Source organism: Eptesicus fuscus, chromosome 16, assembly GCF_027574615.1.
Source record: "Eptesicus fuscus isolate TK198812 chromosome 16, DD_ASM_mEF_20220401, whole genome shotgun sequence".
Lineage (NCBI taxonomy): Eukaryota > Metazoa > Chordata > Mammalia > Chiroptera > Vespertilionidae > Eptesicus > Eptesicus fuscus.
The window spans coordinates 24,001,310-24,024,987 of record NC_072488.1 but is presented as its reverse complement, the minus strand read 5'-3'; the positions used below and the strand labels follow the sequence as shown (position 1 = coordinate 24,024,987).

The 23,678-nt window shown below is 36.5% G+C and overlaps 1 protein-coding gene across 1 annotated transcript in view; it reads left to right on the top strand.

Annotated features, from left to right (window-relative positions):
- SRBD1 (S1 RNA binding domain 1) overlaps window positions 1-23,678 on the top strand; it is a 162,369-nt gene that overhangs the window by 109,616 nt on the left and 29,075 nt on the right. Inside the window, exons 17-19 of the mRNA XM_008162174.3 lie at window positions 18,074-18,180; window positions 19,459-19,635; window positions 23,350-23,529. Of these exons, the coding sequence (XP_008160396.2) occupies window positions 18,074-18,180; window positions 19,459-19,635; window positions 23,350-23,529 (464 nt within the window). The remainder of the gene's footprint in view (window positions 1-18,073; window positions 18,181-19,458; window positions 19,636-23,349; window positions 23,530-23,678) is intronic.

The window sequence follows — 23,678 nt, the reverse complement described above, 5'->3', positions numbered from 1 at the left end:
GTAGAGGCTCAGACAAGGGGAAAAGCTCTGACCTTTTTACTTTTAAAGCTATATTTCCATTTTGGTAACACTTTCTGGAGAAAAGTTATAGATCTCAAGCCTTTAAATTTAGTGCTTGTGAAGATGGAAAATTTTTCTAGTGAGTTATCAATAGTTAAAAAGTATGCCTGACATTTAGTATAACAGCCATTATTAAAACAAGTATGGGCCCTGGCATGGATTTAAGTCACTGACAGCATGGTTTTCCATGCTGTCTGTGTGCTGGTTTCTGTAATGTGTTTCTAACTTCATTCTATGGCTTGACTAACACTAATTCCTTTTCTGCTTTTTCTTTACTTCTGGGAAGGTATTGCTTCTGTAGATTTCACATTGTAGAGAGAAACTCACCTCCTTGTGACCCCTAACCTATGTAGTAAATCCTCTGAAATTAATTTTGGTTCTTTCTGATCTGTGCCCCCACATGACTCTCCCCAAGATTTCATTATTAGATTTTGACAGCCTTTTAAATTTGTAAGTGCCACAAATTTGTCACTAGAGATGAATGGGTAAAAAGAAAATTCCTTGCAGTGGAGGATATGGGTAAAATATTTCAAGCGACAGATCTGCATCAATAATGTTAATGTTTATAGGGTGATGAAAACCATATAAGTCTTAAGCCAGAATCTTGTTTCAGCTGAGTCCCAGAAATTTTGACCACAGAAGCCAAGGCACATTCCATTTATTCCAACAAATGTTTTTCTCAAGTCCTTTCCAACTGTCTGAAAGACGATTGTCACTCTTAAATGCCTGAAACTTAAATGCTTTTTCTCTATATTAATGAAATGCAATGGAAACTGCCTACTATGCCCATAATGACTTTTGTCTTGCTTGTAATTCCTAAAATGGAGAGTAGATTTGCCAATGTTATTTTGCCCTCTATTCTTCATGTTCATGCTCTGGCAAGGTTTTAAAAAAGTTTTGCATCATACTTTTATAAATTTAATATTATTCTCATTAAAGTATAGTTGACATACAATAGTATATTAATTTCAGGTGTACAACATAGTGATCCGACATTTATATACTTGCAAAGTGGTCACCACGATATCTAATAGCCATTTGTCACCAAAGCTATTGTGATATTATTGACTATATTCCCTGTACTGCACATTACATTCCTGTGATTATTTTGTAACTGGAAGTATGTGCCTCTTAATCTCCTTCACCTTTTTTGTCCTTCCCCCCATGTAGCTTCCCTCTGGCAACCATCAGTTTGTTCTCTGTATGTATGTGTCTGTTTCTGTTTTGTTTTGTTTTGCTTTTTAGATTCCACATCTGAGTCAAATCATATGGTATTTGTCATTCTCTGTCTGACTTATTTCACTTAGCATAATGTCCTCTAGGTTCATCCATGGTGTCACAAATGGCAAGATTTCATTCCTTTGTGTCTGAGTAATATTTCATAGTGTGTGTGTGTTTGTGTGTGTGTGTGTGTGTGTGTGTGTGTGTGTGAGAGAGAGAGAGAGAGAGAGAGAGAGAGAGAGAGATCTTCTTTATTCATTTATTGATGAAGACCTTGGTTGCTTTCATTTCCTAGTTATTGCAAATAATTAATAATGCTGTAATGAGGATAGGGGTACACATATCTTTTCAAAGTAGTGTTTTTGTTTTCTTCAGACAAATACTCAGAAATAGAATTGCTGGGTCATATGCTAGTTCTGTCTTTAATTTTTTTGAGGAGCCTCCATAATGTTTTCCCATAGTGGCTGCACCAATTTACAATCCCACTAACAGTGCAGGAGGGTTCTCTTTTCTCCAAATCCTCAGCAAAGCTTGTTATTTGTTGACTTTTTTTTTTTTTTTTACAATAGCCATTCTGACAGGTGTGGTGAGGTGATATCTCATTGTGGTTTTTTGATTTGCATTCCCCTGATGAGTAGTGATGTTGAGCATCTTTTCATGTGTCTGTTGGCCATCTGCATGTCCTCTTTGCAGAAACGTTTACTCGGGTCCTCTGCCCTTTTCTTAATCAGTTTTTTTTAATGTTAAGTTATATGAGATCTTATATTTTGGATATTGACCCCTTATCAGATATATCATTTGAAAATATCATCTCTCATTCAGTAAATTGGCTTTTCATTTATTTTTTATGGTTTCCTTCACTATGCAAAACTTTAGTTTGATGTAGTCCCATTTGTTTATTTTTGCTCTGATTGCCATTGCCTAAGGAGACTCCAAAAAAATATTGCTAAGACCTATGTCAAAGAGTTTACTACCTATGTTTTCTTCTAGGCATTTTATGGTTTCAGAACTTGTATTTGTCTTTAATTCATTTTGAACTTATTTTTGTATATGGTGTAAAAAGTGGTCCAGTTTTGTGGGGTTTTTTTGTGTGTGTGTGTTTTTTAATGTATCTGGCCAGTTTCCCATCACCAGTTATTGAAGAGACTATCTTTCCCCCATTGTATATTCTTGCCTCCTTTGTTGTAGATTAGTTGTCTATATAACTCTGAGTTTATTTCTAGACCTATGAATCTGTTTTTGTGCTAGTAACATATTGTTTTGATTACTATAACTTTGTAGTATGGTTTAAAATAAGGGAGCGTAATACCTTCAACTTTGTTCTTCTTTCTCAAGATTGCTTTGGCTATTTAAGGGTCTTTGTGGTTTCATGTAAACTTTAGGATTATTTGATCTAATTGTGTGAAAAATGCCATTGGTATTTTGATAGGGATTGCTTTGAAATCTGTAGTTTTCTTTAGGTAGTATGGACATTTTACTAATATTAATTTTTCTAATCCATGGACACGGTATATTCTTTCATTTATGTGTTGTCTTCAATTTCTTTCATCAGTGTATTATAGTTTTCAGAGTATATTGGCAGTGAAAGATATTTAAGAGACTAACTAAGATCCTTTATGTCCTTTCTACTACAACAGATTCTAGAATTTGATGTCATGGACTAGTAAAATAATTTTTTAAAAATTTGTGGTCCTGGTAGCCATTTTCCAAGATGGTCCTCAATAATGCTGCCGCTTGGTATTAACACTTCCCAGGTTGTACTGGTCTTTGTAACTAGTAGAGTATGTCAGAAGTAATTGTGTACCACTTCTGAGATTAAGTTATAAAATACATTGTGGTTCTGTCTTGGATGCTTTTGTTCTCCTGGATCACTCACCTTGGGGAAAGCCGTCTTTCGTGTCATGAGCATCCCTGGGAGAGACCCATATGGAGAGGAACTGAGGCCTCTGGCCAACAGTGACATGAGTGAGCCATCTTGGAGACAGTTCCTTCAACCCACTCAGGTGTCCGGATGATTTCAGCCCCAGCTGATATCTTATTTGTGTGTGTGTGTGTGTGTTTTAAATTTTATCTTTATTGTTGAAAGTATTATAGATGCCCCCCTTTCTTCCCAAATGACCCCTGACATCTTGAATGTAGCCTCATGAGAGCTACACATGAGGGCCAGAGCCATCCAGCTAAGCTGCTACTGGATTCCTGAGCTCAGAAGCTATGTGAGATAATAAAGGTTTATTGTTTTAAGCTGCTAGCTTTGGGAGTAATTTGTTGCAGTGCAGTAGATAACTAATGTAGTAGGGTTATGGAGAACTGACACATTTCCAAATTCTTTTCTTCTCACACAAAGAAAAAGGAAAGGACCATTTAACACCAAAACAAGAATTTCATAATTGTATAGTAAAGTACAGTTGCTTAAGTCACGTACATTTATCTTGTTAGAAAACTTTCACATTGTTCTTTTTCTCATTTTGCTATTGACCACTGAGAACTTTGCCAGGAACTGACATTTGGGAAGCATTGGACTTCATCATACTATATTTCAATGAGTAATTTTCAACTTGGCCTCTTCTTGTGCCCTCGGGTGTTTGGAGATAAAGGATGTGTGTTTTCTTTTCAAATGTGGCTGTAGAGAAACCAAACTGGGAAACTCAAGTTGTAGTTCTTATTCATGATAGAAGATACAATAACATAGAGACTACCCTAACTGTAATCACTCTGTGTCTCTGTGTTTAGCTTTTTTCAACTATGAATTGAAGGGTTATACTATAGCTGATCTCTTGAAGGCCTTTGCAGTCCTAAAATTTTGAGATTTCAATAGAAAACCTTTGGACAATTTTTTTTCTTCTATATTATTTGTTGCCAACAAAAGGGAGGTAGTGATCATAAAATGTTTGCTTTTTACGTTATTAAAATGCAATTGTTTAAAATCGAAATTAGAAGTCATCAGGACACGTCTAGTTGCCCGGGAGGACGAGGGAGAACTGCCCGGGGAAGGGCTTCCTCATTTTCCTCTGGTTCAGACATGTGCACACGTAGGTCCTGTCCTCTGTACTTACTGTTCTGTTTAGTTTTTGTTTGTTTTTTAATCCTCACTGGAGGATATTTTTCCCATTGATTTTTTTTTTTTAGAGAGACTGGAAGAAAGAGAGGAGCAAGAGGGGTAGAGGGAGAGAGAGGGATTGACTACCTCCCACTCATGCCCCACCTCCTGGGGATTAAATCTGCTTTTGAGGTAGGTGCCCTCAACCGGGAATTGAACCTGTGACCCTTTGGTCCGCAGGCTGATGCTCTAACCACTGAGCAAAACTGGCCAGGGCCATATTACTGTTCTACCATTCAAAGGAACCACCAGGAAGGAAATGTTCCCAAGCAGTCATTTTTCCTTTGAGAAAGAAATGCATTTATTATTCGTGGCAGAGCTGGGTAGGTGACAAAATAGATTATTTTCAGAATATCAAATAAAATGCTATAATTGATTCTTCTTAGTGATAGAAGGATAGAAAATTTAGAGGGGAAGGGATCAGGAGAAAGTAAATTATAGTTTCATAATAAAAAATACTAGTGCCCTGTCAAAGCAAGTTGCCATATAGTTACTTCAGAAATCTATCTCTTTTCTGTTGTTGTTATTGCATAGACACTTATTATTTATGTAAGATTTATAATGAAAACAATGTGATTAAAAATTTAGAATCATGTCTATTTTTTTCAGAACATTTTTGGTCATGGTAAGCCTTATGAATGAATAGACAATATTATCTTGTGAACAAAAAAATGTGTTCCTGATTGTTACAGAACTTTTCTTTTATTGATTTATTTATTTATTTATTTTAAAATATATTTTATTGGTTTTTCAGAGAGGAAGAGAGAGGGATAGATAGCTAGAAACATCAATGAGAGAGAAACATCAATCAGCCGCCTCCTGCACATCATGCCCTTGACCGGAATCGAACCCAGGACCCTTCAGTCCACAGGCCGACGCTCTATCCACTGAGCCAAACCGGTTTCGGCGAACTTTTCTTTTTTTGAAAGAAAATAGGTAAAGTAAATGGTTTTCTTTGCAACCCAAGCAAGAGGGCTGGAATTTGCATTGCTAGATCAAGTGATAGTACTTAACTGATATGAAACAGGGGGACATAGTGTTTAAAAGCTTGGGCTCAAAAGATTGATCCTTAAAATTCAGCTACACCCCAGCAGTATGACCTTGGGCAACTTACTTAACCTCTCTGTGTCTCAATTTCCTCTTTCGTAAAATGGAGAGAATAATAATATAAGAATAATAGCAACCTTGGAGACATGAGGATGAATTAAGTTAGCATTATAAAATTCCAGACGCCTGCTACTCCCAATATAATTATTTTCTGGTTTTATTACTGTAAAGTGGATTTTCTTGTACAGGAACTTTGAATAACTTTGGTAGCTTAGTATAGCTTCTCAATAACACATTATATTTTGCCCCTTTATGGTAGTAACAACTGCACCAAATTATGAATTCTCTCTTGAAAGTTCAGCTCTGTCACAGACATTTCAATTACCAATACCTGTCATTAAAGATTAAACGCCTCATCCAATTAAAATCGCTAGATGCATATTAAAAGGATTCTAAAGGCAACACTTTTTATAAAACAAGTCGGTAGCTATCACTTCTTTTTAAAATGAATTTCAGAATTAACTGCATATAGCAACAACAAAAGAATTATATTAAGCTTTTCATTTATATAACTGCTTTTGAGATGCACATTTCCGCTTCTGTTCCTTGATGCTGCTGGATCCTTCCCCTACACTCTCTCTCTCTCCTGAGGTTTTAGATATTTATTATGTTCCTCCTTTTTTCACGCTAGACCGTTCATACTGAGAATGCTTCACACAGATCTCTTCCCCGAACTCCAAAGGCCATATATCCACTTGCCAGCCTAACTTTTTGTGTGCAGCAGATGATGGCAAGTACTGTAGATAAAATAAAATAGGAAATGGGGCTAAGAGTGGTTTGGGGGCAGCGTTTCAGAGCCCTGTCTTCACCAGTGCAGGAGGCTAAGTGTGGGACTCCTCCTGGGTGCTCTGTTGCCATAGGCATGTGGAGTGGGACATGCAAACAAAAGGGAGCCTTCCCTTTCCCTATTAAAGCTTCAACTCTGTGGAAACACATTATGTGAATCCTGTGCTGGCAGAGTCAGCCACAGGTCTAATAGGGAAAAATTTACTGTCTATATAAATGGACTGGAAGCCAATTCATATGTGGCTGCGTATGTGGCCACATATGAGTATATGTATGTGAACTGGGGGAGAGAAGATGGATCTTTAGAGCTTAACTCCTGGATATACTAACAAGGAACCTAGCTCCTATAATTGGGGAGGAAAAAAAGCCATTATTTTTGCATTACTGCGTCCTTCTATCACTAACCCCTGCCCCCTCCACCTAAATCATCTAACACAAAACTGTCAGAGTTTCTGTGCACAAGAATCAATCTCTCTCATACATACACAGAAGAGTTTCAGATCAGATTATCTACATACTTTCAATTTATTCGAAGGGAAATTTCTCTCTTGTGGCCAAATCTTTGTACTCTTCGTTTTTCTGAAGTCCACTTTTATGACTAAGCTATAAATCTCTAAAGATAGAGACTTACAATGGAAATGTTGACATCTTTGTATTACATTGCATCAAAATACCTAGCTAATTGGTATGCATTTGTTCATGTATATGTCATAGGTCAGGAATTGTGTTTTAGCCTAGACTCTGTACATGACCACACATGGGACAGATTGGTGTGGTCCAGTTTAGATGTGTTAATGTTTTTCTTTATTTATGGTAAATTAGGCATTAGTTTGGAAAAGTATGTGAGCAAGACAGGCATTTAAGACTTAGGGACTTTACTTAGGCAGAATTGCCTCTATCTTTCCCTCCACCATATCGACCTGTATCCACTAGGGGACATGAGAGCACCTACTAGAAGACAGAATGAAAACCAGACTAGATTAAAATGTAAGCACTGTTCTCTTAAGATAGCATAGTAAAAGACTCATTTTGTAGCTTCATGATTCACCAAGAAGTTATATACTTTGTTTAAGTTTTAATCATCATGGGAAACCTTTAAAGGCAGGATCAGTATCTTATGTTCATAATTCTGGAATGAAAAGCAAACAAGCAGCTAACTAGCAAGCGTGTGCCATCTAAACTACACACTCCTTTTTATTAACTAAGTTCCCCTGTAGTCTACTGATGCTATGCTGAGAATGACTGGCCTTGAAAATTACTGTCTAGACTGAGGAGAAAAGAATTACCTTTTAGGTTCAGGAAGTGAGACATCTGGGGAGGACATTTTCTATCAGATTCCGTAGAACAAAAACCACGAGTGGTCTCTATTTTGTACCCCAGCCGCCTGCTATAGCGCAAATTAAGACAGACAGACAGACAGAGAGAGAGAGATCGAGATCTGTAATTAGGGACATCACTGTTCCCTCCTAAAATGCTTATCTGCCTTAACAGTTCATAAACTAAAACTGGATTTTTGTTTATTTACAATTTTTTAGGTATAATCGACGTGCAGAAAAAGGTGGTGATACAGTGCAATGAGTTTTGACAAATGCATAGCCCTCATCTATTAAGATGTAGAACAATTCTACCCCAGGAAGTTCACCCCTGCCCCTTCTTACACACAGGGGAGCACTGTTTGGATTTTTTCACCACACATTAGTTTTGTCCTAGAAATTCACATAAATTAAATACAGTACTTCTATGGTGCTGTAGTTAGAGACATTGTCGTAGTCTCTAAAGGGAATATTCTAAAGACCTCTTGTATACTGGATTTGAAGAATTGGAGGAGGAGCTACACTTAAGCCACAAGTTCTATTTTCTCAAATGTTTCCCATTCTTCTGTCAGTTCTGTTTTTATAGGTCATTCAACACTCACTCTGCTGGATGACTTTCAAACTGTCACATGTCAGTCAAAGAAAAGTAGATGCAAGATGAGGAAATGAATTGCTTTATCTGAAATTATTGCCCTGTAAAGCTTTTTTGCATCTTTAGTTTCTAACTGCGTTTTGTATTTTGGCAACGTAAGAGACACGAGTGAGTGATAATTGCTAAAGAAAATAGTCAAGACTATTGCATCAGAAAAACACTTGAGAATAAACTTAAAGTTTAATATGGAATATACAATATGAAATTTTGTTGCTGTAGCTGTAGTCTGTAGCTATAGTCCACAGACAATGTTTCATCTGAAAGGACATTTTAAAAAATAATTGTGAGATAATTTTAGTGCTTCAGGAAAAAAAAAGAGAAGAGCAGTTGGGATCCACAGTTCTTCACAAATTGGTGGCAGAGTAACAATTAAAATGTGGCTTCTGACCTCAAAAAGGCTGACTAGCATAAATGACTGTTTATATTCCTTTTTAAAAATCTCATAAATTTTAGATAAAAATGTAATGGCCCAAACAATATTTCTTTGAGTTCAAAACAGACTGTTTATACAATTCAAATAACTTGCCCAAAAATTCAGAGTTAGGTAACTTTTACAAAACGGAACAATTCATTTTTTCCTGGCATCAGGTCCTTGACAATTAGCATAGTCAGTCTTGGGGTCCTCTTGTCTCTTACACTCTGACTGCCAGGTGGGTGATGTGTCACATCTTAGCTTTCAGCAGGTGTAAACTGAGCTTCTTGAAGACATGTAGTTCACTTGCTTTTTCCTGTACTTTCAACACGTAGCACAACTAGCACGGTCTGGCACATAATAGTTGCTTCAAAATGTTTTTAGAATGACAGAATCAATGTGTCTGCTTTAATGTCAAAGACATTATTATGGGGACAATATCGAACTTTGTTCAGTATTTCCTCCTCTAAACATAAATGATTTTTATAAAATAGTGTTAACTCTTTAGTACTTTACTAAGCAAAAGTTGGGGAAGAATGTAGGCAACATCCAGGATTACTGATGACAGCAATCCTTGCAGAAATTTTTCTCACATGAGTGTAGCTGTTAGAGGAATTAAAAAATATTTCATCTCAGTATATTATGTTGGACCTTTTTTCTTGCAAGGTATTTTGGTAAAAATATCTGTTCTATCTTACCTTATACTTTTTAATGACCATAATAGTTCATGTTTTGTATGTTTTATAATTTATTTGTATCATTCCCCTCAATTTTTAGATTGAATACAAACACACACACCTTTTCACATGTCTTACTATATTTCCTTTCAATAAATTCTTATATATGAAGATGGTACATGAAATCCTATACATATTTTGTACAATTGTGAGGATTAAATTAGATATGATAAAGCCTTATAATATTGCCTGGCAAAAAAGTCTCAATACAGTTATTGCTCATTGTTTTTATTGTCATCTTTCTCCTAGACTTTGAGCCCTAGATAAAATGATTGCTTTAGTTAGATAAAACACCGGAGATCAACAATAGGAAACTTATTACTCTTTGTTAAATAATAAAAAAAGATTACAAGGTCAGAGGATGGGTGAGTCCAGAACTGGTTAATGCAGGATCTCAAGAGTATCATGAAGAGCTAGAGTCTTTGCATGTGTGCCACCTGCCATCCTCAGAGAGTCAGCTGCAAGTTAGTCCCAGTCACATGAGTAGAGTGCTTATCCTGGTTCCAGGAGTCATACTTGAATGGAAAGAAGAAAAGACCAGCTCTTCATAGAGGTTTGTATTTACGAGCAGTGAAGTCTTTCTGTAGCCCACAGCAGATTTACACCTTTCATTTGCCATAAGTGAATAAATGGAATGGACCACCATGATTGGCTAAGATTATTATTTTTCATAACTTGTGATCATGACACACAGTAGGAAAAAAATACATTTCATTGAATCTATAGATTGCTTTGGGTAGTATGGACATTTTAATGATGTTGATTCTACCAATCCATGAACATGGTATGTTCTTCCATCTATTTATGTCTTCCTCTATCTCTTTTTTCAGTGTCCTGTCATTTTCCAAGTACAGGTCTTTTACCTCTTTAGTTAAGTTTATTCCTAGGTATCTTCATTTTTTTGGTGCAGTGGTAAATGGGATTGTTTTTTTTAATCTCCCTTTCTGTAAGTTCACTATTGGTGTATAAAAATGCCATAGATTTCTTGGTGTTAATTTTATATCCTGCTACATTGCCAGATGCATTTATTAAGTCTAATAATTTTTTGATGGAGTCTTTAGGGTTTTCTATGTACATTATCATGTCATCTGTGAATAATGACAGTTTTACATCTTTTCCAATTTGGATGCCTTTTATTTCTTCTTCTTGTCTAATTGCTATGGCTAGCACTTCAGAACTATGTTGAACAGGAGTGGTGAAAGTGGGCATCCCTGTCTTGTTCCTGTTCTTGGGTGAAATGGTTTTAGTTTTTGCCCATTGAGTATGATGCTGGCTGTAGGTTTGTCATATAAGGCTTTTATTATGTTGAGGTAGGATCCTTCTATTCCCATTTTGCTGAGGGATTTTATCAAGAAAGGGTGTTGGATTTTGTCAAATGCTTTTTCCTGCATCAATTGATATGACTATGTGATTTTTATCTCTTAATTTGTTTATGTGATGTATCACGTTTATTGATTTGTGGATATTGTACCATTCTTGCATCCCCGGGATAAATCCTACTTGGTCATGGTGTATGATCTTTCTGATGTAATGCTGTATCTGATTTGCTAGAATTTTGTTGAGGATTTTGGCATCTCTGTTCATGAGGGATATTGGCCTATAATTCTCTTTCATTGTGTTGTCTTTATCTGGTTTTGGTATGGTAATGTTGGCTTCCAAAGCAATCTATAGATTCAATGCACTCCCCATTAAAATACCAACAGCATATTTCACAGACCTAGAACGAACTCTCCAAAAATTCATCTGGAATAAAAAAAAGATCACAAATAGCTGCAGCAATCCTGAGAAAGAAGAACAAAGTAGGAGGAATCTCAATACCAGATATCAAGCCATATTACAAAGACACTGTTCTGAAAACAGCCTGGTACTGGCACAAGAACAGACAAATGTAATAGAATAGAGAACCCAGAAATCGACCCAAACCACTGTGCTCAGTTAATATTTGACAAAGGAGGCAAGAACATAGAATGGAGTCAAGACAGTCTCTTCAATAAACGGTGTTGGGAAAATTGGACAGATACATGCAAAAAAGTGAAACTAGATCACCAACTTAACTTACATTATACACAAAAATAAACTCAAAATGGATAAAGGACTTAAACATAAGACAGGAAACCATAAAAATATTAGAGGAATCCACTGGCAGCAAAATCTCAGACATATGCTGAAGCAATATCTTCACCGATACAGCTCCTAGGGCAATGGAAACTAAAGAGAAAATCAACAAATGGGACTACATCAAAATAAAACCTTCCATACAGCAAAAGAAACCATCAACAAAACAATAAGAAAACCCACTGCATGGGAGAACATATTTGCCAATGTTATCACCGATAAGGGTTTAATCTCCAGCATCTACAGGGAACTCATACAACTTAACAAAAGGAAGATAACCCAATCAAAAAATGGGCAACAGATCTAAATAGATACTTTTCAAAAGAAGACATAAGGAAGGCCAAGAGACATATGAAAACATGCTCAAAGTCACTAATCATCCAAGAGATGGAAATCAAAACGACAATGAGGTACCATCTCACACCTGTCAGATGGCTATCAACAAATCAACAAATGGCAAGTGCTGGCGAGGATGTGGAGAAAAAGAAACCCTCGTGCACTGCTGGTGGGAATGCAGACTGGTGCAGCCACTGTGGGGAACAGTATGGAGTTTCCTCAAAAAACTTAAAAATGGAACTTCCATTTGACCCAGTAATCCCACTTCTAGGAATATATCCCAAGAAACTAGAAATACCAATCAGAAAGGATATATGCACCCCTATGTTCATAGCAGCACAATTTACCATAACTAAGATTTGGAAACAGCCTAAGTGCTCATCAGCAGATGAGTGGATTAGAAGACTGTGGTACATCTACACAATGGAATAATACACTGCAGTAAAAAAGAAGGAATTCTTACCATTTGCAACAGCATGGATGGAACTGGGGAGCATTATGCTAAGTGAAATAAGCCAGTCAGAGAAAGATAAATATCACATGATCTCACTCATATATGGAATATAATGAACAACATAAACTGATGAACAAAAACAGATCCAGAGACAGAAAAGCATCCATCAGACCGTCAGAATTCAGAGGGAAGGTAGGGGAGGATGGGGGTAAGGGAGAGAGATCAACCAAAGGACTTGTATGCATGCATATAAACCTAACCAATGGACACAGACACCAGGGGGGTGAGGGCATGAATGGGGGGGCGGGCAATGGAGGGTATAAGGACAGATATGTAATACCTTAATCAGTAAAGAAAATAAAAATTTTGAAAAATACACATTTCATACCATGGCTATACCTGTCACATAAATATTTCTGTATAAGTGTATATCTCTTTATACAATTAAACATAATTCAAACAAAACTTCTGAAAATACTTATTCTTTATCTGTGATAAAACTAAATACTATTTTATTTATATTTAAATACAAGGTTTTTACAAGAATTAGAAAAGATTTAATTGAAAGTATAGGTATAAACTGCTCACGAATGTCCCAGTCTAGAACACATGAGGACACTGAGCACATACAATACACTATTAAGCTTACTCTTTTACATTTTGATTGAGTCAAGATTGAAACTACTTTTTCACCCAACTTGACATTTGAATGTAAAATAATCTTAGTGATAATTGATAGAGACAAGAATCGTCAGTGAATTCTTGGTGCAGGAGATAGGAGGATTACACAAATGTAGGAGTGCCAGGAGTTGGGGATCACTGTGAAACCTCTTGAAAGCTGCCTAGCACAGAGTATAAACGGACAGGATAAGTAAATGCGATGTGTGATCATGGATGAATTCTGGACTGGGAAGGAAATGCTACATAGTAGAATTGGGACAATTGATGAAACTTGAGTAAAGGATGTGCCTTAGGTAATATTATATCAATGATAACTTACCTGATTTTAATTATTATACAGTGTTATGTAAGACAGTGTCCTTGGTATTTGGAAATACACACTGAAGTATTTATTTGAATGAGGCTATAAGGAAATACTTTTACTACTCTTAAAAGTTTTTTCCCCTAAATTTGAGGTTATTGCAAAATTAAAAGTTTAAAAATTCCAAGAGAGATTGATTTTCAATGGAAAAAAGGGTGTATCTGGTTCTTGAGTTCACATACACCGAATGCATAATATGTATGTCATTGTGTTTAATCCTTTTAATATGCTGTTGGATTTGGTTTACTAGTATTTTGTTGAAGATTTTTGCACCTATATTCATAGGGAATATTGGTCTATAGTGTGTGTGTGTGTGTGTGTGTGTGTGTGTGTGTGTGTGTCTGGAATCTTTGTTTGGCTTTGATATCAGGGTTATGCTGGCCTCATAGAATGAGTTAGCAAGTGTTGTCTGCCCTTTTATTTCCTGGAAGTGTCTGAGAAGAATTAGTGTTAATTCTTCTTTAAATGTTTGGTAGAATTTATTAATGAAGGTCTCTCATCTTATACTTTCCTTTGCTGTGAGATTTTTGATTACTGATGAACCTCTTTACTTGTTATAGGTCTGTGCAGATTTTCTTATTTCTTCTTGAGTTGATTTTGACAATTTCTGTATTTCGGGGAATTTGTTCATTTTTTATTTCTCTACAGTTTATCTAATTTAATTTATATTGAATAATGATACATTTTTATGAACAAATTGCTGATTTTTATGAAAGATTGCTGATTGGAGTCAACATTTTCCCCTCAATTTTGTCTGTTATTATTGACACTTCCAAATCTGGTAGTTTAGCTTACATTTTAAATATATCTGATTCGATTTTATGTTAAGTTGTATTTTACCATACAAGATAAATCCTCCATCTAACTAACTGTCTTGCAAATCTGATTAAAATTCATTTATCATGTTGATATTTTGAGTGTTCCAGTTTCTTCACATTCTTACCAATACTTGGTATTCTTCATCTTTTTCATTTTAGTCATTCTGGTATGGATGTTCCAAGTGTTTTTATTTGGTTTTTGATTTTGAAGGTTTTAGATTGATATCTAGGAGGACATTATGATCAGTAGTGTGTCTGGGATCTGTCATTTTTATTGCTTTGTATATTTGTAAAATCATTTTTAATGTCATGCTTTTTTTAAAGACTTACATAGATAGATAGATAGATAGATAGATAGATAGATAGATAGATATTAAATGTGGCTCAAGTCAAGTGAAAGATTGCTGATTGGAGTCAACATTTTCCCCTCAATTTTGTCTGTTATTATTGACACTTCCAAATCTGGTAGTTTAGCTTACTTCATTTTTTTTTCCTTCAAAGTTTAAATTGATTTACTTTAAGGACAACTTGTATTAACTCCGTTATATTACAATTTCTAATAATTTGAAAAATGTTATGCTCAATACATTCTTTCTGAAAAATATACTGAAAGTTTGTAACTAAACTTGATTGAAAGAATCAGCATTTTGCTCATACTTAGTTTTGATAACTTGCTTCATAACTCTGAAATGTACCCTTTAACCTCTCCATCAATCAGTGGTCAAAATAACCATCATTTACCAGAAAATCAAATGAGATATCAGTGAACAAAACTCATATTCCTGGTTCATGTATATATTCCTTTCAGATGATAGCCTCAATACACTGCATTATTTATTGTGTTGTTCCTTCCATGTTAAGGATATATACAACATGCTCTATGTGGTCTATTCTATTTCTTTCTGATTTTTTTTTTTTTATGCTGGTGGCAAGCCACCAAATTAACTTTATGACCCACTAATTGGTCACAACCCTCAATTTGAAAACCACTAGTTTTTAACCAGTCATTATCATCTGCTGGAGATGGGGCCAGCTTTCCCAAAGCACATGGCCTCACAGAGGTAGGGTGGATGCCGGAAACACAATCAGGCTTCTGTATGGAAGGAGAAAGGGGTTAAGACTAGAGGTAAGATAGGCACCCAAGATTGTCTGCTACAGGGGCTGCTCCTCATTTAGGAATCTCAAGCATCTCCTGTGCTTTGAAGCATGTGGAATTGTTTGTCTTTATCCTTTTGGCTCCCAACCATTACCCTTCGTTTTTCCTGTTTGTTTAGTTTTGTCTCTTTCCTTGGATAGTTTTTCTTGTTGCTGTTGTTGTCCTTGCCTTTACATTGTCCCTTGCCCTCACTTTTGTTTTTAAATCCCCTTTTCATTTTGCTGTTTCTCATCTATTTAGATAAAGAAAAGACCATCCAGCTTCTTAAAAGCTGTAGCTCAAGAATGATCAGATTCTCAGTGAGGTATTGGGTTTTTCTTTACTATCTTTTTCATAATTATGTTTGCTTATTAGATTTTTAAAATAAAGTATTTTAGCTGTGACCTGGAGAGTTACCAACTAGGTTATTTCTGCACCCTTCAGTCTTCAGAACAAAAACGTCTGCGGTTACTAAGTGATGATGTAATCACAGTTCCTGGGCACCCGTTTACTATATTGTCTTCCTAAGAGTTTGAGGTTGTCAAAGCCTGGCCTTGTTTCCTAGAGATATCTGGAAAAAGATAAGGATGCTAACTCCCAGTTTCTTATCTGGGAACAACAATAGGAGGATCTTCAATTTTAGAATTATGAATAATAGCAAGTATGTTATGAACTATTCATTGTAGTAATCTAGCTTCAATTAGTCAACAAATACGTACTTTCAAATACTGCACTTCATCACTTCTGAGATGCACATTTTCTTGCATGTTCACATCTTTGAAATCAGGATGCATCTTACGTTTAGTGGTGTCCAACAGTTGCCATGGGCCTTACGGCAAATCGTGCTGTATTTTCTGTTTGAACTTGATTGTTAATCCTGAAGATGTGACTTTTGAAATTCACTGTTTTAGTCAATAAGCCATCTAACGATAAAGCATTTAAGAAACTTTAAGGTAAGAATAGGAATTTTGTTGCTGTCCAGATATCTCCTGTTGATACTTTCTGTTAAGATTAAGATGGGACTACTATCTCCCTGGCCTGTGGGTTCAGTTGGTTGGGTGTCATTCCATGTACTGAACGGTTGCCAGTTTGATTCCTGGTCAGGGCACACATCCCGGTTGGGGTCTCAGTCCCTGATATGGGGTGTGCAGGAAGCACGTATCGATATTCACTCTCAAATCGATGTTTTTCTCTCTCAAAAAAATTCTTTAAAATTTCTTTTAAAAGGATGAAAGGATCGGACTATCATCAAAGCTTACAGAATGAACACCTGAAGCTTGAAAGAAAATCCAGATACTGTAGAATATTTTTCTTCTAAGTAATGCTACATTATCAAGGCTCTTGATAACATAAAGGAAAATATTGTGTAGAAAACTTGGACATCTCGGTAAAGACGTGATTCAGAAGAGTTGAATGTTGAATGTGAAGAAATTTTAGAATTACCTTAACCAGCTTAGATTATTTATATATTTTTTATCTATGTATGATATATGGTTTATAAAACTTTCTAAATAAGTCTAAAAGAGCTCTTCTAATATTTAAAAAATAAAAATTGGAATGAATAGGAAAGCATTGTATCTTTGTTAAATAGTAGTGTATTTTCTTAGTGGTACATAAAATAATGGTGCTTCTTAAAAGCAATACTAGAGGCCCAGCGCGCGATATCACGCAAGACCCAGACCCGCCGTACTGATGGGACCCAGACTGACTCCTACCGTGCTGGGCGGGAGGCAGGACCCAGAGTCAAGTCCCCACCCACCCACGTGCGCCTCAAATCCTCGCCGCGCACGCAGCCTCCTGGTGACCAGTCTTTGGTCATTCCGCTGTTATGGCGTCACGACCACAGGCCTTTTATGATAATAGACTAGATTCCCGGTGCATGAAAATTCATGCACTGGAGCGGGGGGTCCCTCAGCCCAGCCTGCTCCCTCTCACAGTCTGGGAGCCCTCAGGGGCGGGAGGCGACCTGGCGATCAGGGGAAAGCGACGCCCCCATCACACCTCTGCTGCTGCCATTGCCAGGAGCATGAGCCTCGGGCGGCCCTGGGGGGCTGAGGGGACTGGGTGCCACCATCTTTGAGGGCATGGCAGTCAATTAGCATATTCCCTCCTATCGGCTGTGGGCACTGCCATCTTTGAGGGTGGGACAGTCAATTAGCATATTCCCTCCTTATTGGCTGTGGGCTCTGCCATCTTTGTGATGGTGTGAGGGTCAATTAGCATATCCCCTCTTTATTAGATAGGATTATCTTCCATTTGATGAAACAGAGTTTGAATTACTGTCAAACTCAGTGAGTATTAGAGTATTGCTTCCTATTATAAGAACTAAGGGAATACACATGCAAGTGAAGATAACATTGCAAAGCAGAGAGTGTGTTGCAAAGTAAGCTCCTGGAACCAGCTTGTTAGATTGCAAATTCTCAGGCCACACCCTAGACCTACTAAATCAAAAACTCTGGATGTGGGGCTCAGCAACCTGTGTTGTAACACGCCCCCTGCAGGTGATTTTGATGGCATGCTAACGTTTGAGAACCACTGCTCTAAGCAGAATTTTGGAAAAGGGATAAATGCTGGTGCTGTTATATTTGAGGGAAGTATATGAGTAATTTAGAGAGTAAGAAAACACAGATTCCTTAAGTTCAGCTTAATTACCTCTGCTAACAGTGTGTTTAAAAGAAATGACATTTACTATGCTATGTCTTAGCCAGCTATACAGGCAAAGTAATGGAACAGTCCAAGAATTTCATGTATTTTATTTTCAACTGATATTTGATTTTTGTCTTTTAAGCATGATGTATCCCAGACTTTACTCAAGGCAACACTGGACAGTGTTGTAGAAGAATGTGTCAGCTTTGTGGGAGTCGATATTAACATCTGTTCAGAAGTTTTGTTAAGGTGAGACAAGAAATCTGTGGATGAAGATCACAGAATCTTGAGTTTAACTGGCTATCCAGTTAGACCAAGGGGACACATGTGTAAAGTTGTCAAGTACAGAAAGTCTGTGTGTTCATACATTGCTTTAGGTAATCAGTCAGAAGGGAAGACATCATTTAAGAAAAGAATTGTGACAGTTCCCATTATCATTTTTAATACTGCAAATCTAAAGCGAAGAGCATATGGTTACCATTGAGCGCAGTAGTTTTGCTAATAGAATTTAAATAAGGTTAACATGGAAAGGAGCTGTTTCTCACCACACGAGAGTAGATATTTTTCACTAGTTTAGTCTCTTGCATGCATCTGTCAAAGTTGGCAGGAACCAAAGGATAAATTCTGAGGGTTCAAGCTATGGTTACCATATTTTTACCTTGATTCCGTAAGTAACATATCAAAATCTTCATGGCACTATAATCACATCTTATGTACTTTGTCTTTTTTTTTTTCTGGGGTTATGGAAGAGCTGCCTTTTTGTTGATAGTTTGCATTTGTTACACAAGTCTTCTGATGCAGCACAAAATGTTGGACTCTGGAAAAGATCTGGACCCTTTTCCTTTGAAACAGATAGAGCAGAAGATACCCTTCCATTTTGAGGTGTTGCTTTTCTGCCATAGCTATAAGCATTTATAATTCCACATATGGAATTCTATAATAGAATTAAGATTCTCTTGAATAGTAATCTTTTAATTAACATAAAGCAAACTACCTAATTATATAGTTTTCATGTTTTTATAATAACCATGACATTCATGGATAAGCACCTTTCTATAGTTCAAGTCTTTTACATAAATTAGAACAGGCTAAAAAAAAAAAATAGGGTAGTAAATGCAAGTGTAGCTATTATAACTTCTGCTGTTACCTCATCTTGTAGGCTAAACAGGAAGAGGCAAAATTGCAACTTGACTCGGAAATATAAGGAATGTGAATAGTGTAGAAATGCTGCGGGAGCAGTCCTCTTTCTTGCACGGGTGATACCAGTGTACCAGCATCTTTATGTTTCTACTAGTTTAGCCATTGTTTTGCATTCTGTTCTTCATCCCTCCTCTTGGACAACTCTTTTTTAACTCTGTCTTTCAGTTTAATTCCCCTTTTTTATTAATTAAACTTAGAGACATGACAATATGTAATTAATTGCAATTTTTTAATGATACAAATGTTTTATATCATTGTCTTTTCAGATGAGAGCTTTTCCTTCAGTACTCTTGGAACTATTATTTCTCATTTTGTTTATTTTCTTAGGCATATTGCAGGACTCAATGCCAACCGAGCCAAAAATATTATTGAATGGCGAGAGAAAAATGGGCCCTTCATCAACCGAGAACAGCTGAAGAAAGTGAAAGGACTGGGGCCAAAATCTTTTCAGCAGTGTGCTGGCTTCATCAGAATTAACCAGGATTATATTCGAAAATTGTGCAGGTGATTATTAATGTGTACACTTTAAAAAAAAAAATAAATATATATATTTTATTGATATCAGAGAGGAAGGGAGAGAGAGAGAGAAATATCAATGATGAGAGAGAATCATTGATTGGCCGCCTCCTGCACGCCTCACACAGGGGATCAAGCCCATAACCCAGACATGTGCCCTGACTAGGAATTGAACCTGTGACCTCCTGGTTCATAGGTCGACGCTCAACCACTGAGCCACGCAGGCCGGGCTAACATGTACACTTTTGATTTTGTTATCAACCTCCTTTCTTATTGTTACCCATCCTACTCACTGGCATAAATCCTAGGTGTCTGTTTATTTCTTCACTCAACATGTGTTGACTGTCTAATATTTGCTAGGCACTGGGAATACAGCAGTGGACAAATCAACAAATTCCCTGTTTTTATGGAGTTAAATTTTAATATGTGAGACAGACAATAAATAAACTAGAAAAATAAATAATATCAACTATAGTATTATAAAAATTAGAGAGGTACAACATTATCTTGGGGAGTAGTACAACTGCTTTATATGAGTTATTCATTGAAAAGTTATATTAGCCAAATTTTGAATAAAATTAAGGAGCCATGTCCTGGCTGGTATGTTCAGTGGTTAGAGCGTTGGCCTGCACATGAAAGGGTCTTGGTTTGATTCCTGGTCAAGGGCCCATACCTCGGTTGCAGGTTGGCTTTCTGCTCCCGGTTGGGGCGCATGCTGGAGGCGACCAGTTGATGTGTGTCTCTCACATCAATGCTCCTCTTTCTCTCTCTCTCTTCCTCCCCCCCCCCCGCTTCCACTCTCTCTGAAAAGCAATGGAAAAACATCCTCATTTGAGGATTAACAAAAAAAAAATTTAAAAAGCAAATTAAGGAGCCAGCCATACAAGGAAAAGTAAACAGTACGTGCACAGGCGGGCCCAGTGTTGGTGTGTTCAGGAAACTCAGGCCAGTGTGATTGGAGCTTCCTAAGTGGGAAGGCCTGGTACAAGGTGAAGTGACAAAGAGGACTTCACAATGGCCAGTTCATATTGGCAGCTGTTGTCCTGAGCATGGTTGGGCTTCCCCATCCCCTCTATCCCTGAAAACTGACCAAAGCATTAATTATCAGTTCTGTTGATAAAAAGCTAATTTTTGCTTTCTAATTCTGTTAGCATAAAAGTAAAGTAATTGGGTAAACTTCTTAGCATCATTTATGAAATAATAGCTTTTATGTATTTTCTACCTTGGGACCACCTGGTTCATTTATTTTTTTTCCCCTTTGGCAAAATTATAACAAAAGTAATATGGACAAATAATCTTGATTTTGGAAAAGACTAAGAGAAAACCAGCCCCAGTGGATAGTACAATACAATGTAAATCTATACTAACTAAACAATTTGTTTTTGTTGTAGAAATACATAGAATAGAATAGAGTCTGAAATCCACAACATGTACATGGAATTTAGTTTATAATAAAGGTGATGTTTCAAATAGTGGGTACAATGATTATCAAATAAATGGCTTTATGACAACTGGCAGGAATTTGGTATGTGTGGGGGAAAAATCTCGTTCCACCTCATACCCTATATCCAGATAAATTCCAGATGGATCATAGACTTAAATGGAAAAAAATGAAACTATAAACGTACCAGAAGAAAACATGCGTAAATTATGCAGAACATTGGAGTGGTGGAAGTTCTTTCTAAGTAGACCACAAAACCTAGAAGCCAGAAATGGGGCGGGGGGGGGGGGGGGGGGGGAGAATAAAATAATCACATGTTTTTTAGTTTATGTATTTTGAACACTTGGTTAGAAAATTCATACAGTAAAAATAGAAGAAAATGTAAAGGGCACCTCAATCTCTTCTTTTAAAATAGTTTCTTATAATGCTTTCTAAAAATAAAATTTTATTTATATCAGCTTATATATGTGTGTTATTTTAAAATGCATATAGAAGAGATCATTCTATACAACTACTTGAAACTTGCTTTATTTATTTCAGTAATATATCTTGGATCTCTTTCCAAATACTACTTATAGATTTATATCATTTTTTAATAATGTCTGCATAGTATTTAATTTATGGATGGGCTGTAGTTTAATCAGTGTCCGGTTGGTGAACATTTGTTTTAAAACTTGCCATTTTTTCAACTAATTATGAAGTACTCGAAGATTCATGACTGTTGTGTCTTTTTTTTTTTTTTTAATATGTTTTTATTGATTTCAGAGAGGAAGGGAGAGGGACAGATAGAAACATCAAAGATGAGAGAGAATCATTGATTGGCTGCCTCCTGCACGCCCCACACTGGGGATTGAACCCGCAACCCAGACATGTGCCCTGACAGGGAATCAAACTGTGACCTCCTGGTTCATAGGTCGACCACTGAGCTACGCCAGTTGGGCTGTTGTATCTTCCTGATAGGTCATATCTTTATTCAGAATGGACTTTTCTATCTCATTGAATATTTTTTTGCTTGGAAATCTATTTTGTTTGCTGTCCATGTTGCTATATTTGCCTTTTAGAACATGCTTGATTTACTTTCAAATTTTCAAGGGCAATTAATTTCTGTAACTCTTGTAAACAAATATATTTCATGGTTTTGCCAATCATTTATTAATATAATCAAATTTATTGTATTTATTGCTTTGCTTGGACTTAATTTTCCATACTCTATATTTTCTCTTCATCATACTTTCTTATTCTTTTCCTTTCATGCTGTTCATCGGATTTCCCAGTTAACAAGTTTTCTCCTTGTTTTCCACCTCATTTTTCGTTTCCCCTTAGTGATTTCATGTTTTATACAATCTGGTGATTGTATTTGAAGTTAATTTGGACTGACCTCTAGTGTCTCTGTCCTTCTCCTGAAGAAAACCAGGACCTTAGGGTCCTTCCCAACCTTCTACTTTTCCTCTACATCCCGTGGTGAGGTGACCGGGGATTTTAGTTTCAGACTGTCCTTTTGTATGTCATTCATGAGAAATTATCTAACTTAGTATGTTTTTATTGTTTCTTGTAGCCCACGTTAACATTTTTTTTTAACTCATTGTTTTTGCTGGAATTCTTTTCAGAGAGGATATATTATGTGGGTTATACTTTATTTCTTACATGTGTGAAAATGATTTTAAATAAATGCTACTTTGGCTAGGTATATGATTCTAGATTCAAAATTATTTTCTCTTAGAACTTAAGATATTGCACCATTGTGTTCTGTCTTCTGCTGTTTGTCAGTGAGAAATTTTATACCGGTCAGATTCTAGTTCCTATCTAAGAAATCTGTTTTATTTTTCTCTCTTGATTTATAAAATCATATTCTAAAGCTTCTCTACACTGTGTCAAATATGAGTCTTTTTTCAATTTATCCTATTATGTACCTAGTAGGTTCTTTTAATTTGAGAATTTGTATTTTTCCTCTGCTCTCGGAAATCATCTTTTCCATCTCCTTTCCCTCCTTCTTATTTATTTCTCTCCATTTTTCTCTTTTCTCTTCTAGAATGCCAATTATACAGGCTGAATCAGTTAAGAATGTTTTTGGCTTTAACTAACAGAAAATCCTATTGACAGTGTTTAAACAAATAAGTGGTAATTTCTGTGAAGTGAATGGTCAGAATCTGGTTGCTGTTTGTGTATGGCAGAGAAATAAGCACATTTTTAATGAAAATTCTTTTCTTTTCTACCCCACCCTCACCGTGTCCCCCACCCCTTGTTTCACATGCTTACAGTAGTCAGCACACTGAATCTGCAGGCTCAAGTCAGAGAGTTGCCGTGACATCTCCAGCAGGTGTTGAGGTCACAAGTGAGAAGCCGGGCAAGAAGAAGAGCAAAACCGCAGCGAATGTTGTACTGAAGCCAGATCCTTTGGACCAAACTTGTATTCATCCGGAGTCGTATAACATAGCCATGAGGTAAGTCTGAGGCCCATGTGAGAATTCTCCATGCTCAGTGTAAGTTCTCTACAGCAAATGGCCTTTGTTTTGGTATAATGGAGACTTTAAATATATGACCATGTTTAACATGACAACATTTTTCAGAAGTTCCGCATTGCTGAGTTATG